This window comes from Lemur catta, chromosome 25, assembly GCF_020740605.2.
Source record: "Lemur catta isolate mLemCat1 chromosome 25, mLemCat1.pri, whole genome shotgun sequence".
Taxonomy (NCBI): Eukaryota; Metazoa; Chordata; class Mammalia; order Primates; family Lemuridae; genus Lemur; species Lemur catta.
In genome coordinates, this window is record NC_059152.1 from 5,403,424 (window position 1) to 5,420,651 (window position 17,228).

General features: G+C 40.4%; 1 protein-coding gene across 2 annotated transcripts in view; it reads left to right on the forward strand.

Annotated features, from left to right (window-relative positions):
• The window catches only part of PLD5 (phospholipase D family member 5), a 193,802-nt gene that overhangs the window by 109,264 nt on the left and 67,310 nt on the right, over window positions 1–17,228 (forward strand). For both annotated transcript variants that reach the window (XM_045536958.1, XM_045536959.1), the window contains exon 4: window positions 11,316–11,427. In XM_045536958.1, coding sequence (XP_045392914.1) covers window positions 11,316–11,427 — 112 coding nt within the window. The remainder of the gene's footprint in view (window positions 1–11,315; window positions 11,428–17,228) is intronic.

Here is a 17,228-nt window from a genome sequence, read left to right on the forward strand (position 1 = left end):
TGAACAACTTAGGGGGGATGCCATTTACATGCTACCTCTGTCAATGGCGTGGCCCAGAATTCTGCTTTGCACAACGTGCATGTTCATAGTTGTAATCCCATAACTGCTTGCTGAGGCATTGATTTGGTTAATTTGTGTTATAATTCACCTTTAGGCCCCAGAGCCCAATTTTTGTAATAGTGCAGTCAAACGTCCCAGGTTAATTATTTATTCTTGACTCTATCCTATTTGGGTGTGTGGGCAAAAGCAATGTGCTTATTACAGAGAACAGCTTTTAAAAAACTGACTAAATGATCTAAATGATTTCTGAATGCAATGCTCTGGTTGTAGGAAAATGATCCTGGTCATCTTTAGTGTGTTTTTCTTGGTATTGGTACAACCATTACAGTTTGCATTGAGCTGTCCTGTGCAAGCATGTGACCACTGGCCTCTGCTTGTATGTCCTATATGCATCATGGGTACAATCAGTTTTGTCTGTTTGTAGACAAAATATGTTGGCATTAAACCCATAACCATTATCTCATTGGTACTTTGAAATCTGTTGAATCTATTCAACATGTAATTGACTCTATTCATTTATACTATTTTAAAGTCAAGTTACTGGAAAATCGGTACAATACAACCAACCAAAAAAAAAAAAACACAAAGCCATGCTAAAGAAGAATTGAATGAATTTTCTAATTGTGTTCGGCATTTGCCCATCTCTACTGTTTAAGTAGGTGTTTCAGGATTTGTTGCTGCATAATGTATCATCCTGTAACTGGTGGTTTAAAAAGTAACAATCGTTTATTTATGAATGATTCTGGGCAGAGTTTGGCAGGTGGACTCATCTTTGATTGGCGTAATGTTGTCTGGGGTGGTTTGGACCCAACATGGCTTTCCTCACATATCTGGTATCTCAACTGGGGTGGCTGGGCCATCTGGAGGTGGTTGGATCTCTCTTTTTGTGGCTTCTTTCATCACTTAGTAAGGTATCCCAAGCTCATTGCATGGTGGTTGGATCCTAAGAGGGCGGAAGCAGAAGCTATGAGGCCTGTTAAGACCCGGGCTCTGGAATCCCAGAATGTTGCTTCCAGCCTATTCCACTGTTCGAAGTAAGTCACAAGTCCAGGGTGGGAGGAGTAGCGTCCCTGTACAGGAATGAGAAGAACTGTTGACAGTCATCTTTCAAAATGACATAGCACAAGCCACTCTCTGGCCATAGTAATTCACATCTCTTCTACGTGCCAAATACATTCACCTTGTTCATTAAAACTTAATCCCGTTACATCAAAGGCTCTGCGGGGAAGCCTGAGATAAGCTCCAACCCTATTTAGCTCTTAGTGGGTTATTTGGCTGGATCTAGAAACCAAAGTCACACCAGGCAGATTAACGAGAGGAAAGCATGCAAATTTTATTGGTTTTACATGGAGATCTTCACAAGAGAGTGAAGTCCAAAGAAGTCACCAAGGTAAAAAGTAAAATGCTTTTATACTTTCTAGACAAAGAATGATAAATTTGAGAAGAAATGACAGAACAAAGGGGATCTGGCTAGGGGCAGCGAATTTCTAGGGGGATCACTAGAAGTTATAGGGGTAGGGGGTTAAAGCTAGTGGAAAGTAAGGGTTACTTTGTTAAGTATATTTCTGCAGGTCCCTTGCAGCCCCCAGTTTCCGGTCCATGGTGATAAGGGCTTGGTACGGGGAGGGTCCCCTCCTAGAGGAATCTTTATGGCTTGCTTTAAAAAGTCTGAAAAGTGTTGAACTAAACAATTCTGACCCTTTGCTCTATGAACTCAGTAAACCCTCCTAGGTGTTCAGACTTTCTGGTGCAAGAAAGATGTCAATGGGAAGGAATCCAGACCCTGTGAATTAATTTACAGAGGTTTATTCTGAACCAAATATTCGAGACCACGGCCCAGAGATCCAAGCCAATGTGATGGTTTTCAACCGTGCCTGACAGTCGAACCAGCCTGAGGAGCTTTTAAAATATACTGATGCCCATGCCCACCCCAGACCACCAGTTGAGTTAGAATTCTTGGAAAGGGGCCCAGGCTTTGATACTTTTTAAAAATGACTATGGGATTCCACGGAGCAGCCAGGATTGAGAATTACTGCTATAAACCACCCCGGTTTAATAAACACTGTACAGTTTGCATATATTGAAAAACAGGGCCAGGTTGGCCCCTGCCCCATCTTCCCTACCTGGTTTGTTAACCTAATTTTGCCTGTTTCAATTTAATCCTGTTATTGCAGTTTTTTCCCATAGCTGTGCTATAAATGAGCAACAGCTTGTATTTGAGTATTTCCCGTAGTCTTGGACTCTAGACCCCTGTTGTATTATTCTAGTGACTTTATTGTCCGGTGTGACCAGGAAGAGAAGGGAGCTCAGCGATCGCCTGTTGATTTGAAACAGTAGATTGCTCTTCTCCTCTCCAGGCTAAATAGGACTTCGGTAGAACTCCGGGTGCAGTGTCAGCATAAAAATAGCATAACCTTATGGAAAGAGTGTCCCCTGTTTCAAAATAGCATCTTTTCCTTGCTCTACAAAATGAACACTCAGAAAATGCTTATTTATTAAATTAACATTCTCCCATTCAAACTGTGGCAACAAAATGATTTCGAAGGTGCCTTTATTGAACAGACATTTATTGAGGTGCTGATACAAAATCAAATAAGCTATGGTCCCTACCCCCATAGAGCTCAAAGCATAGTGAGAGAGACAGACCAACCACTTAGCAGAATACGGAGTAGCAGAACCACAGTGAAAGGAGCTGTCAGCAGACAGGCTGGTGTAGAGTTTACCTCCGCTCCTGGCTGTTCAGCAGAGCTCGGGGCTCCCAGGCTCTGGTGGATTCTGTTACTTCCTGAGTCCTCTTCTTTCTTCGTAAGTTCCCGCTGCTTCATCCTGCTTCCATTTCCCCATCTGTTGAGTAATCCTGCGCACGCTCTTGCTTGCTTTCCAATATATTTTCAAGGGAAATCCTTATTCTGATGTAAACTCATAAGCACTGTCATTAGCAAGAGTTTGACCTCTGTGATTCCTTTTCAATCCAGTCATCTAGACATGAATAAATCATGATCCCAAGATATTCTTTCCAATTATTTGGATTAAATAATTACTTTCTTCAAGATTGTTTTGTCTGAGTTTTGTTTGCTCGTATGCTTGTTTGTTTTCTCTCTGTACTTTCATCTCTAGCCTTCCTATTTCCCTGTGGTCATCTGTCGTTTTGGTACTTTCATTTAAATAGAATAGATTGGATTTTTTTTTCTCAGTATAATAGTAGTAGCCTCTCACCATAAAAAAATTGGAAACTACAAAGAAATGGAAGAGAAACCGAATCATCCATATGGCCATCAACAAAAAAAAAGTTTTGACAGTTTGATATTTTGTGCATAATTTACATACATAGGCTCATATTATATAAAGAAATTTATATCTTCGTTTTGAATTTAACATTACAACATAAGCACTTTTCCATTTTATTAGAAATTGTGGCAAACATTTTTTTAATTGGCTGCAAAATATGCAATGGAATGGATCCACCAGATTAAATTCGTGTATCCATTTCTCTCTATTGGTTGGACTTTTAAGCTATATCTCTTTTTTCCCCTTTTTCTGCATAAATGCTGCTACAGTAAATAGCTTTGTGCAAAATGGTTTTTTTTTTCTTTTTACTCATTTGCTCAAGATCAATTCTCAAATGTAGAATAAGAGGACTAAAGAGTCTGAGTTGCTTTCTTAAGGCTGTGGGATCTTCAGGGGGCACATGGAGCATTCTCATGGTTACTCCCTGGCTTTGCTGAAGCCCCCCCAGAGTGAGATTTTGAAGGAATTTTGCTTTGTTCTGTGTGGGACCCTCTGCCCACTCAGAATGAGGGGTTGTGGAAGCGTTGGGGGTCTGGCAGGTCCTGGTGTTCCTGTCTTGCCCCAATCTCACTTTCCTCTGGAGCCAAGGGATGGGGCAGGGCTGTGGATGCTGTGGTCTCCCAGACCCTGCTAAATGGCCATGCCAGGGTAGCGTTGTCCGCCTGCCCTTTGCAGCTGGAGCGGACGCTTGGGCAGCCAGGCAGCTCCGTTCAGCTACTGCAGGATTCCATCTGCCCAGGGCTCGGTGACCAACTCTCTTCTCCCAATATGAGTCCCTTGCAGTTTCCTGGCCCATTATTGGCATGATGAGCGTAGTCATCTCTCTTCATCTGCCCCTGACAGGGACGGCTCTGTTCATGCCCACGGGGTGCATAATCGAGATAACCATCATTAGGCAAAGTCTCGATGATTAACTGTTCAGAATAATTAAATCCCGTAACGAGACGGTGCCTGTTACAATTGTAATGAATGGGTGGGCAGCCTGCACGCTTCCGCAGCGCGTATCTGTGCTGCTGTCAAGCCGTGTTCCTTGTCGCTCGTTGCCAAAAAGGGGGCATTCTCGACTAAGGAGCGGGGCCTGCGTGGCCATGGACACGTCCCTAGCCCGGGGTGTGTGATCTCCCACCAAACCACACCTTCTAATTGCTCCTTCAGCCTCCAATCTTGCCCTGTACCGGTCGTTCTCCGGTTTGCAGAGTTCTCTTGTAGAACGAAAATTTGATTGCATCCTTCCCTGCGGAAAATGCTTCAGAGGGTCCACACTGCTTCCCGGATGAGATCCAAACCCTCCCACCTGTCTTACAAGACCCTTCATGATGTGTCCCTACCCATCTCCCCAGCCTTGTCTCCTGCCTGCTTCCTGGACTCTCCACTGGAGGTCTCCACCTGGAACGTTCTTTCTTCCCTCCCTTCCTTTGGGGAACTTTCCCTGAGTGCCTTAGGCTATGGTTCCTAGTGCCCTGCATGTTTCCCCCTAGACCTGGACATCCTCCATCCTGGAATTTGGCACATTGTGTCCCCTTTGCTTATTTATCATCTGCATGGTTTGCTCACTATCTCCAGCACTTTCCAAGGTCCCTGACACGTAAAGTCCCTTGCTTAAAAGACACTTCACATGGTCCTGGGAATATTTGAGAATAAACATTGACACTGACATATCCCTGGCAAACTTTGCGTATCGTACACACTGGAAAATTCAGCAAAGCATAAATCGATGAGATGTCACTCTTATAGCAGATTGAAACTAATTGGTTAATTAAATAAACTAATGAATTGAGTCCAGAGGGGATTCATATGTATATATGGTCTTGTCTCTTAAGTCATAAATTTAAAAACAAAAAAATCAAGGCATGTGTCTTGCTTCAAATACACATCTCTCCCTGCCCCCTCTCCACATTGCCTGTTCCTGTAGTTCTGTCAAATCCGCTCTGCCTGTCTCCTATAAGTACACTTGTGATTGCATTTAGGATTATCCTCAGAAAACCCAGGATAATCTCCCCACCATAAGATCTTTAATTTAATCATATTTGCAAAGATTCTATTTCCAAATAAGGTACATTGACAGGTTCTAGAGATTAGCCCTGATAGCTTTGGGGCTGTTATTTTCCTACTACAACTTGGTTAAAGTTTCCCCCACTCCAAGATGGTACATGTAGGGACCTGGATTTTCTTGAAAGTATTAGTAAGTACTAATTCTGAGAACAATGTTTTCTATGTGATATCATATAAGGGTCCTTCCACTTGTGCCAGATTAAACCTTTTTAACGTTTGCAAACTGAATCGAAATATCATCTTTGTTATTGATCAAAAAATCTTGCGCCTACCATTTCTGGATTAGCTACTAAATTCCCTTATCTATTTGTCCATTCTTATGCCTCTACCATATTAATATGATTACTATGACTTTATAGTATTTTTTAATAATACTGAAGGCACTTATGGTTATAAATTTCTCTCTGACACCAGATATTGCTTCATTTCGTGGTTTTGCTGTAAGGCACTCATCTATTCATAGCTTTCTAGAGAATACTTAAATTTACTGTTCTTTTCTCCTTCGGTGTAAGGATAATCTAAGAGGGAGTTTTAAAATTTCTAAATAGATAAGGCTTGTTTTATGAATTATACCTCAATGATCTGTTACTCATTTTATTAGGTTATGATCAGAGAATGAAGCCTATAGAATATTCCATTATAACTTTTGTTCAGGTTTTTTTAACAGCAGCTACAGAATAGATTTTCACAGATATTTACAAACAAACAAAAATTGTTTTGAGGGGATTTGCTAATATAAAATGAGAAATATATAAAAATGCATAATATAATCAAGGTGATTGATGATATTTAATTTTCATATGTCCTCATTTGCTTTCTGTTAGATCTGCCCAATTTTGAAAAATGTATTTTGAAGTATTAGATTGTGATAGTATATTAATTACATTTCTATTCATTTTTGCTTTATGTATTTAGCTGCTATGCTGTTTGGTATATCTCAGATTGTAGCTATCATAGCTCCACAAATTGTGCCATTACATAATAATGGCTTACTTTTTCCCATCTAGTGCGTTTAAGCCCTCCCCCATTTTTAGTTTAATTTTTACTGAGATTGTTTATCTGGTTGGTTGTAGGTCAGCATTTCTCATCTTGTTTTTTATCATCATCTTACTTAGGAGCATTTTTAGATTTTTTTTTTTCTTAATCCTGCCCCTTCCATGAAATTTTAATAGCACAGATATACTATATATGTGTTGTGTGTGTATCTGTGTATTAGTCATAAAAAGTGTAACATTATTTCAGCCTCCCCCAAGAACCAATCTCAGCCCCTTCGGGGCAATATCACCCCCATTGAGAATGCCTGTAATAGATTCTCGGTAGACCTTCTACAATGTGTCTTTTCTGTTTCAAAAATCCATATTTAGCAAATGCATTAAACACACACACTTCTTGTATTGTTCCTCACTCTTTCTTTTCCCCTTCATTTTGTTTTTTTTGATGGTGTTCAGTGTTATGTACTGTTCAGTTAAAGTCCTTTTTTGAACATCTTCCTCATATGGGTGATGTAGGCAATATGGTCTCTAAGTTATATGTATCAGCAAATATTTTTTTCACCCTGGCAGGTAACATCCTTGAGTGGGTAAAGGGTTCTTTGACTTCAGTCTTTGTCTCCTATAGTCCGTAGCCACCATGTCCTTGCAGACAGTTAGTTCCATACCAGTTGTCTGCTCCGTTTTCCTGGATGGGTTACTTTTTTCATTTTTTGACCAAAATTTGTCTTTTTCCCTGATGTTCAACAATTTTATAGAATGTGCCTAGATATGTCTTTCAACATGAAATTTACCTCCATCTTCAGGTATCTTTTCAACTTGTAGATTTAGGTCTTTCCTCACTCAATGTGGATAATTTTTTTTCTATTATTTGCAAACTTATTCTCTTTTGCTTCTTTTCCTCTTTCAGTACTTCTATCAGCCACATGTTATAGCTCCTCAATTTATCTTTCAGCCTTTCCTCTAATTCCTCTTATGCTTTCTCTGTGTGTGTGTGTGCATTGTGTGCTTTGAGATAAATTTCTTCCATTTTGTCTTCAGGCCACTAATTCAGGCCTCAACAATGGCCATACTGTTCTTTAATTACTCCTCGAAGTTAGTTGTAAAATCATAAAGTATTAGCAGCAGCCACATGTGACTGTCCTTGAGTGTTCATGCTGTGTTTTAGCCCCAGTTCTTGTCTTCTCCATTAGCCTGTATCAGCAGGTGCCCATGGTGTTCAAGCATCTTCCCTCTTGTGGTTGGGTCCCCACAAGAATGTGTTGATACTTGACTTTATCAGACTATGGGTGGCTTATTCCTTTCATGGGAAGGAAGGCGAAAACTAGGGGTGCAGCATTAGATGGTTTACCAGTTCCCCTCTGAGGCAACCAAAGAATTTCTGTCCCCTCAATACCTCATACTCCCAGCCCCAGGTTCTCAGTTTGTAGGAAATCTCAATATCCTGAAGGTTCCTGTTATGATGAGGAGTAAAATTCAGTGGTTTTCCAACATGTTCTGTGGAGCCCGGGGGGCGTGGGGGCAGATTCTGTACAGGAAGGAAGGAAGGAACTGGAGGAGATGTTTAGCTTAAGTTTTCATGTGAACAAAGAGTTCCACTGCTAAAATGAGTTTGAAAACCACCACCATAGTCTACATAATCCCCGGAATTAAGTTCATCCAGCATGACTTTTCTTTTGGTTTCTCTTTAGCATTTTTGCTTATTTCCTTCATATGATATGTGGGCATTTCATCCTGTTGTTTTCAGTCAACAGAAGCAAGCAGTATTTATAATCCCCAGTACCAGAATATGAATATACCACACAAAATATGCCTCTTTGGCATATGGATTATTTTGAGCTAAAGGCACTTGAGAACCAGCAGATGCAGGAAAAGTTCTTTACCACTCTCTAATTACCTAAAAATAGAGCATAAATTTCCCATTTTGTAAAGGAAATTCCTATTTATAAAGGAAATTTCTATTAGTAAAAGGCATCTCCATACCAGGAAGAGAGCTACTCCTGGAGGCAACTCTTCCCACTTGAAAGACTCTTAGCTACATGATAAGACAGCCCTTATTTTCCATAAAGTTTCTCCTTTTACCTTCCTCACCCAGAAGCTCCAAACCCATTTTCCTCTGTTTAGCCTGAGATGGGATATAAACCTTAGTCATCCGGCCACCCTGAGCCTCATTTCTTTGTGGAGCTCCGTTGTTTGCGTGTAATTAAAACTTTGTGTGTGTATAATTAAAACTTTGGTTTTTCTCTTATTAGTTTTTTATCAGTTTGATTCATGGGCCCCCAGCCAATGAACCTAGGAGAGTAGAGAAACAGGTTTTTTTCCTTTCCTGCAAAATCAAAAGGGCCTCATGCATTCAACGGCCTCTTCAAAGTCGCCATGGGGCTGAGCTGAGCCCCTATCCTGGGGTACAGCTTCCTGCACAGGACTGTACTGTCCGTCATAAGGTTTTCGCAGACTTCATTAAAAATTGGCTTAAAGTCGGTCAGCATCCCTGAGACACTATCTTTGAGATGATTTATTTAAGTTTGAAATATTGGCTAATGTTTTTCACCAGAAAGGGCAAGGTTTTAAATTGCTGATGTTTAAAAGCCAGGGGGCTTTTTCCTATTTCTTCATTTAAAAAATAATGAGAAAATTTAACTCAGAAAGCACTAGGCCTTACTGCAGAACTTGGCATAAAATAGGTTGTTTAATGTCTTTGGAAATTATTACATTTTGACTATCTTAATGAAAATGACTGGATGGGGAGGTAACACGCTGAACGTGAGAGATTTAATAGAAGTTCCACCTCAAGCCCAGGTACGGAAGTTCTACCTAAGCCTACGTTCATTACAGCGAGCGCTATGATTAAAAACTTTAGGATTCCTTGGCGTAAGCAATGGGCACATACTAAAAGTAAAAATAAGCTTTATTTAATGACAGTCTCCCAGTATCTGTACATTTCACAGTTTCTATTTTCATTCATATTTTGAGAGTTCTGGTCTTCTTTGTCTTAAACCCCACAAAAATAACACAGCGGGAATCAATTTAAGGCACGGAGCCAGAAACACAGATAGGTTAGATGTTCTCTTATATTTCATTTGGGCTAGATATATTCTGTTAACTAAGAGGAAAAATAAATGAATTTGTTTAAAAATACTGGCCCACTAACTAGGAGAGGGGGAGTCTCATGAAACACACAAAGTATGGCTCTGCCTAAAAGGGAAAAATATAAACAGCGAATGAATATGTGATGACCAAAGTCTTGACTCTAGAGATCTGGGCTGTGCAGACATCACTAGACCTTCCGCAGAGTAAGGGTACAGTGGCCGTCCTGGAGGAGTACCACAGCTGGCAAGAAAAGTCATGTTGGTGTTGACTCTGTCTGGGGAAGAACCTCAAAGCCCTGAGCCTCTCACCATCCAAGCCTGCACCTCTCCATAGTAAATTGAAAATTGAGATAGATGCTGTGATAGAGACACTGAAGTCAATAAATCAGCACCTGTTTTTTTCTTTCCCGTCCTTATCTCTGTCTTTCTGTATGTCTGTCTCTCTTTCTCTCTCCCACCCTTTCCCCTCCTTCCTCTTTTTTAAAGAAGCAGTTTATACCTGTCCAATGCACTCACTCAACCTGCTGCACAGAAATACCTGGTTTGTGGTGAGGCTGCCTCTAGGCTTAGGGGGTGCAGAGGAATTTGGTTGTTTTCGATGAGCTCCACTTTGGGCCACTTTTATTTCTACACTTAGTTAAAACGAAAAGGAGCCTCCATGCATGACATGGGGTGTAGCCTCTACTCCACCCTCCAACACCCGGGGGTTATGGGACGTTGGCTGTGCTGACCAGCTCCAGGCTAGAGCCCTGCTAGATTGTGCAGGACACTCCTTCTTGCTATCAGCTGTCACCCACGCATGGGCACACCAGCTCCCCACACCTAACGCTCCAAACCCTTTCCATATAATCATTATTCACAGTCCATTCTTGTCAAAGCAAGATGAGATTTTGCCACTTGGGGGCCATAGGGGCCAATGTCTTATTGTCTGTCGGGCCCCTGAAGGCATTTAAGTTTGTGGCCCAATAGCAAAAAAACGGAAAAATCAGTAAAAGAAGACTATTTCCCTTTTATGATAATAAGGAGAGGAAGTCTATCAAAACACACAAGGGAAAATAAACAGGGTGATGCTGTAATCCAATTACCGTAGATAATGCAAGGACTGCAGACCCGCCATTATTCAGTTTCTCTGAGAATAAAACTTATTATAAAAATGGTAGGCTTTTGAAAATCTTGTGAGGAAAGCCTTTATTTTTGATTTTGTTCTTATTTCAGTTATTTTTAGGCAGAACATTAATTGAATTCAGTACAATAAATTTAAACAATAGGATGAATGCATACAAGTCACTGATTAGTAGCTGTGATTTTCTTCGGAATAGCTAATACTTAAAGGGTACTTACCGACTATTAATGCCTCCAATTTCACAAAAACCTTTGGAAGTAAATATTAACATTATCTACATTTTGCAGAGGAAGAAACTGGAGATTAGTGAGGTTAACAAACATAGTTTGTAAACTGGAAAGCCGGCTGGACTCCAGGTCTCTCTGGGCTACAACTAGCAACTGTTTAATCTTTGCTGTTGCCTCTTTGTGTTTAGATAACTGCAGATGTAAAAAGTGAAAGAAGGGTAGATTGCAATGAAATTATTACTGCAACAATTGTTTAATTGCACAGTATTCAAAAAGACATAATGGAATCTGTGTTTGTGCTACTACCCTATTTATATAAATTCTTTTGAAAGAATTTCATTAATCTTCCCTGAATACCAATTGTTGAAGTGCTTGCCTTTTAAAATTTGAATGAATAGTTTTAATTTTTAATGAGCTCATTTATAGCTATTTAAAATAGCCAACATGTAGGTTTTCTGATTTCCTTATCTCTGAATATTTTTTCCAGGGTCAACGTCTTTTTGAAAAGTTGCTCCAACTGACTTCGCAAGATATTGAAATCAAGCTAGTGAGTGATGTAACAGCTGATTCAAAGGTATTAGAAGCCTTGAAATTAAAGGGTAAGGCCAAGGTTGATATGCTACTCTACCACTGGGCATTCTGTTAAGATACCTTTAATTTCACTTAATATATAATTTCTTTATAATCAATACATTTTGCTTAGAACACTTCTTATTTCTCCTTTGAAAAATAGCCTGATTAAAGCTCTTAAATGAGAAAACTAATTAGTCAATACTGCTGGGATTTTTTAATAGTATTGTTGCATATAGATTTATGCAAAATAATCCACTGGCTAGTAAATAATAATTAACTAGAAAGAAGAATCCTTTCGTCTCTGAACACTTCAATGATGTGATTAAAGAGCCACTTCTCATCAGAATAAACACTGGATCTCTGTTTTTCTCTTGCCCATCAAGTGAAAATCCTCCTCGTGCTGTATATTTTTTAGAATCATATAGTCAAGTCTAGAAGTCTAGTTCCACGGGAGAACACCATTTCTATAGCCATTTTGCAATTTGTCTCACAATCTCATTAGGCTGAAAATAATTCTCAAATAACTTTATTATGTTGTAATCTTCTTTAACTGAAATGAACTCTCACCTCCATATAGTTTTTACTGACTTGTAAAAATTGTTACCTGGAATTTACTATCCAAACTCTAAGCCTCTATGAAGAATTTGCGTATTTGAGCTGGTGAAATGGAGCTGCCGAGTGTCCTGGGGAGGGGATGGGGCATTGGCCTCTGTGGATCTCATGTTTCACCTGAAGCCATCATCATATCTCACAATTGTGCTGTTTAAACATACTGTGAGTTTTTGCTTGTCTTCTTCCCCATATTTTGAAGTGACCAACATGCCTTCCAAAAATGGAACAGACTACGAAACAAACAAGTGAGCCCAAGTAGCCTTTCCTCCTAAAGGAGAGAAGTTGGACAGGATAAAGTATATTGAAAGTCGTAAACATGTAGAAGACATGAGCTTGGCCATGCACATGTACCTATCGTCATGCGTATTATGTTTTTCTATGCATAGGAAAATAAAGAAAATGTACAAGATATTGGTATGCCTAAAAAACTGCAGTATACTACTTCAGTGCAGCATAATATTTTTGACAAATTCGATGTTATCTATTCAATAAATTGACAGATACATCATGGGTTAGAAATATATTATTACCTTTCCTATTTTAAAAAAACGTGAAACTGGGTTCCCACTATCGGAGAATTTGTCAGCCAATACCTTTTTTAGGAATGGATGACTTTTGGTTGACTGAGGGTGTCCGTATTTGCAGATGATTTTTTTCATGGAGTCTATCAGCATCTCCTTTGGGTTTGATTATCTTGGAAGAATAAAAAGCAGTTGGGTTAGGAAGGGAGTGAGGGAGCCTGAGAGTTTTTCCTTCCTGGCTATACATACACGAATCTCTTCCTTGCCATAGCCCGTGCAAATCTTGTAAACTCAACCAAAAGTCAAAACTGGGAGATATTAGGGTATAGACCAGACTTTCTTAGGAACTGATAAATATTTGGCTCCCTAAATAGGGAATAGATATTAACAAATTTATAGACAAAGCCCTCTGCCCCTCCTCTGAGCTCCCTCAGCCCCCAGGGCTTCCTTCTCTCTGAGCATTGACCACGCTGTAATGCACACTTCTACTTCTAAACTTTAACCTCAGTGAGGGCAAATTGGAGACTGGATGCCTGGCACCTGTAGTCAATAAATAAATGTTTGTTGACTAAACAGCAGGAGCTCTGGGCTTTGAAGCATTACATAGAGCACGTTCCAAATTTTCCGGATTTCAGATCGAGTCTCGGTTTTTATAACATTATTCTATTTTTCTGTGGAAGAGACCAGGCAATGTGGCAAGTTGCTAAATTTAAAATCAGGAGATTTAGAGGAGCTGGACAATTTTGTCTGACTTGGTTAAGACAAGGGTGGCGAAGGGATAACTTTCTCTGTACTAAGAGAGCTGTGTGCTAAAAAGGAATTTCCCCGTATTTAAAACTTGATGGTTCTCAAATGTTATGTTAATCAGTAAACGCTGGTGCAAGCATTTTGAAAGTATGGAATGCCATAGAAATGCTAATTTTCATGGAAATTTACATAATGCCTTTTTCCTAATAGAAAATAGCATTTGAAAATGGCACTGAAAATGGCAATGAAGGGTTGATATAATTCAAAATATGTTGGTTTGTGTTTCTGTTCCTTTAATAAGCTCCTGTGGCGATCAGAGGTAGGAACGTTATTCTGAATGTTCTTTTATACATGGTCATTTGCCCAGTTGGAGGAGCGGGTAGGGAGTGGTACTTAGAAGAGCTTGTGTGCTTTGCTGAGGTGTTCTAAGTTCTTCCTTCATCCATATGGCTAATTAACCCAAACTTAGGCAGAGACAGTAAGTGATTTACTTCTCGACAGAAAGTTAAGACTATTAATGTTTGACTATCCCTCTCTTTTTTTTTGCTGACTCTTTTTCAGCTCTCTTTGAAAGAGAGTTTGACGATGTCTTAGTCTGCTCTGTGCTGCAATAGCAGAATATCTGGGACTGGGTAGTTCATAAAGAACAGAAATTTACTTCTCGCAGTTCCGGGGGCTGGGAATTCCAAGATCAAGGTGCCGGCATTTGGTGAGAGCCTTCTTGTCGCTTCATTCCATGGCAGAAGGCAGAAGGACAAAGGAAAGAACCAACTCCCTCCATCAAGCCCTTTATAAAGTGTGAGCTAAAATAAAATCCTAAGTCCTCCGCTGACTGAACGGACCCCCTCTTGGCCAATGGGACCCCAGAGAAACCTTAAAACCGAGTTCCCAGCCGCGATGGGATGGGAGGTCAGACACACCTCATTATACCCCCTCCCTTGCTAACAGCCATCAGGCTTTTTTCTTTAAGGGCTTAACATAAAACGATCTTATGATCTATTCCTCCCTATTTGCAGTTTCGGCACTACAACTAACCAACATTTGTTACAAACCACCAACCATGCAGTAGTTTTAACCAGTCTACAAAGCATGTGCAAAGAGGGTTTTTTCATGTCCTTGCTTCACCTTTTGACATAAGAGGACTGCCATTTCTGAACACAGACCCCATAAAAGGGCATAAAGCTCGATTGTGCGGGCACATTTCTCCTTTCATAAATATTCACGACTCCTATAGCTTGTTAAATATGTATATTTGACCATACTGCTCAGCATAAATTCCTCATCCTGTTGTCCCTGCCTCAAAGCACGTGTTCCTGGCTTTTGGCCAAAACTCTTGCTTCCCAGCCTGTTGGAACGGCCACCCACAGGCTGCAGCCCTTCATGAGAAATGAAGCTCTCCTTTCCAACTTTAAGAACCTCGTCATTTTCTTCAGTTAATATAATGTACCTAATCCCGTTCACAATGGAGGAGCCCCGTGGTCTAATCACCTCTTCAGGGCCCCACCTATTAATACTATCATGTTGGTCATTTAGTTTTAACACCTGAATTTTGTAGGGGACATATTCAAACCATAGCAGAGGAATTGTAGAGATGCATGATTTTGTAGAATTATTAAGGAAAATGATAAATTATGGTTCCTCTTGAGCAAAGGGCACATGCAAAGTAACTATAAACAAAAATGTAAAATAGCTAATAAGTATAAAATAACTGCCTAACATTGATAAGTATATAACGGTATGAAACCAAAGACAATAGTTCAATGTGTGGTTTAACAATAGTTATACCAACCTGATAAAAAGCAGCAAGACCAGAGGTGCTGTGAGTCATGGTGGGCTTTGTGCCAGTGGATGGTCATCGCTTTGGTGGAGACAGGACTCAGCTGGGGTGGATTTAGTGGAGGCAGGACTCAGTTGGAATGGGATTTTGTGGAGGTGGGACTCAGCTGAGATGGGATTTCAGGGAGGCGGGACTCAGCTGGGATGGGATTTTCTGGAGGTGGGACTCAGTTGGGATGGGATTTGGGGGGGCAGGACTCAGCTGCGATGGGATCCTGCTGCAGCCACCAACCCCTTTTTCCCCAGGTCCGTAACCCTCAGGTTGCCCCAGCAGCTATTCAGAGTTAGGTTCACAACGATTATGTACAAAGTTGTGCACTGCAGCACAGTTCCTAGAATTAAAAAGAGTAAACAAGGGAACATCCATACGATGGAATACCAGTTGTCCTCCAAAAATCATGTTGAGGGGGAGCAGCCACCAACGTGGGATAAAATGTTCAGATGATATTGCTAAGTGAAAAGCAGTAGGCTACAAAATAAAAGCTGCTGTGTTGTTTCATTTTCATGCAAAGTAATCTAATTTTATGTACATGAAAAGACCTACTCTAAAGTGTTAATAGGGGTCATCCTCAAGTGATGAGATTATATTGATTTTTCTTTGTTCTCTGTGTGTGTTTGTGTGTTTATGTGCATTTGTAGTATCTTTTCCATGCAAGTATAGGATGTAGATGAAAAGCTCAAATTATGCAGTTGGGAATATGGCCCTGGCTTTGACACTTGTGTGACCTCTGTGAGTTATTTAACTTCTGGAAACCTCAGTCTCCTGATTTCTACAATAGGCTATATTATTTCTGTAGTAGTAGCTACTGCATAGGGTCATTCTGAAGATTAATGAGCTAATCCATAGAAAGTATTTAACATAGTACCTGGCACATAACAGGTTCTTTAAAACGTTTTGCAAAAATACTTGAGCATGGTTTTTAAAGGAGGAAATGCTGTGAAGAAAGCAAGGAAAGAGGGAGGAAGGAAGCGGTGGGATATTTAGTTCGTTCCATAAATGCTGCCTTAAGACAGGCCCCGGCAGCAGGCTCCGCATGGTGAGGGGCCACGGTGCCAGGCACCCCTGGGACCGAAACAGATTCCCTGGTTCAGCTAGTCCGTACTCGGGTCAAGTGGCCTAAAGAACAAATTCCCATCCCTACCTTCTATTCTCCCAAGGAAATCCCCCTCACTTCCGTCCCAAAGGGCTTCTCAGCTGAAAATGCCAACACTTATAAATATTGCATGAGAGTGAGTTAAAACTGCCAATGGAGACTCAATCTTTCATGCGGTTCTGAGGGGGAGGTGTGCAGAGACAGGGTCCAACCCATCCCCACAGGCTTGAGAATGGGTCTGTGCTTCCCCATGAAGCCAAACGTCTGCTTTCCCCGGGGAGCCTGCCCCACTGAGTCCCCACACACTGTGCAGAGCAGGCAGCTCTTGATTTCAGGCTGTGGCAGTCAACAAAGAGGCTGATGAATGAATCTAATTATTGACAAAGCAAAGCTGATGAGAAGGCAAATGCCAGCCTTTGAAAATGTAGTCTATGCCGCTGTGTTCCCTTAAGCAAATTTCCTGTAATTATGCCTGAGTAAAGCTTGTTCGAGCCTCAGTTTGCGGAAGGTGTTATTGAAAGAGTGGCACCTTTACTCTGGCTTTATGTCTCCTTAAATGCAAATTATGCTTATCTTTCAAATCAACATTCTCTAAAAGCCTTCTTTTTTTTTGTTTGTTTGTTTGTTTCTTTTTTCTAACCTACATAAGTCAATATTATAGTGGTTCAAGTTTGAAAACCAGGAGTGTCTTATATATTATTGGAAAAACAACAGCATGGTGGTAATTGACTTGGAACAATTTCTGAGGCTCCTAAAATAATCAGTATTGACAAAACTTGTTCCTAAGCTGAGCGGAGTTTTACATGATTTAGTTTAAGATTGTAAAATAACTCAATAGCATTTTAGAAGTAATCTGGAGCTGATTAAGGTTCTGAGTTCCATTTGAATTTCTGAGTTTGGCATTCATCTTAGTCTAACTTGGAAATTCAGCTGGGACTTTACTTTCTGATCGGTTATTACTGAGATCACACTTGGGAAAAGGTGTCTTTGTCTAGGGACTGCTCATGACTCAGAAGT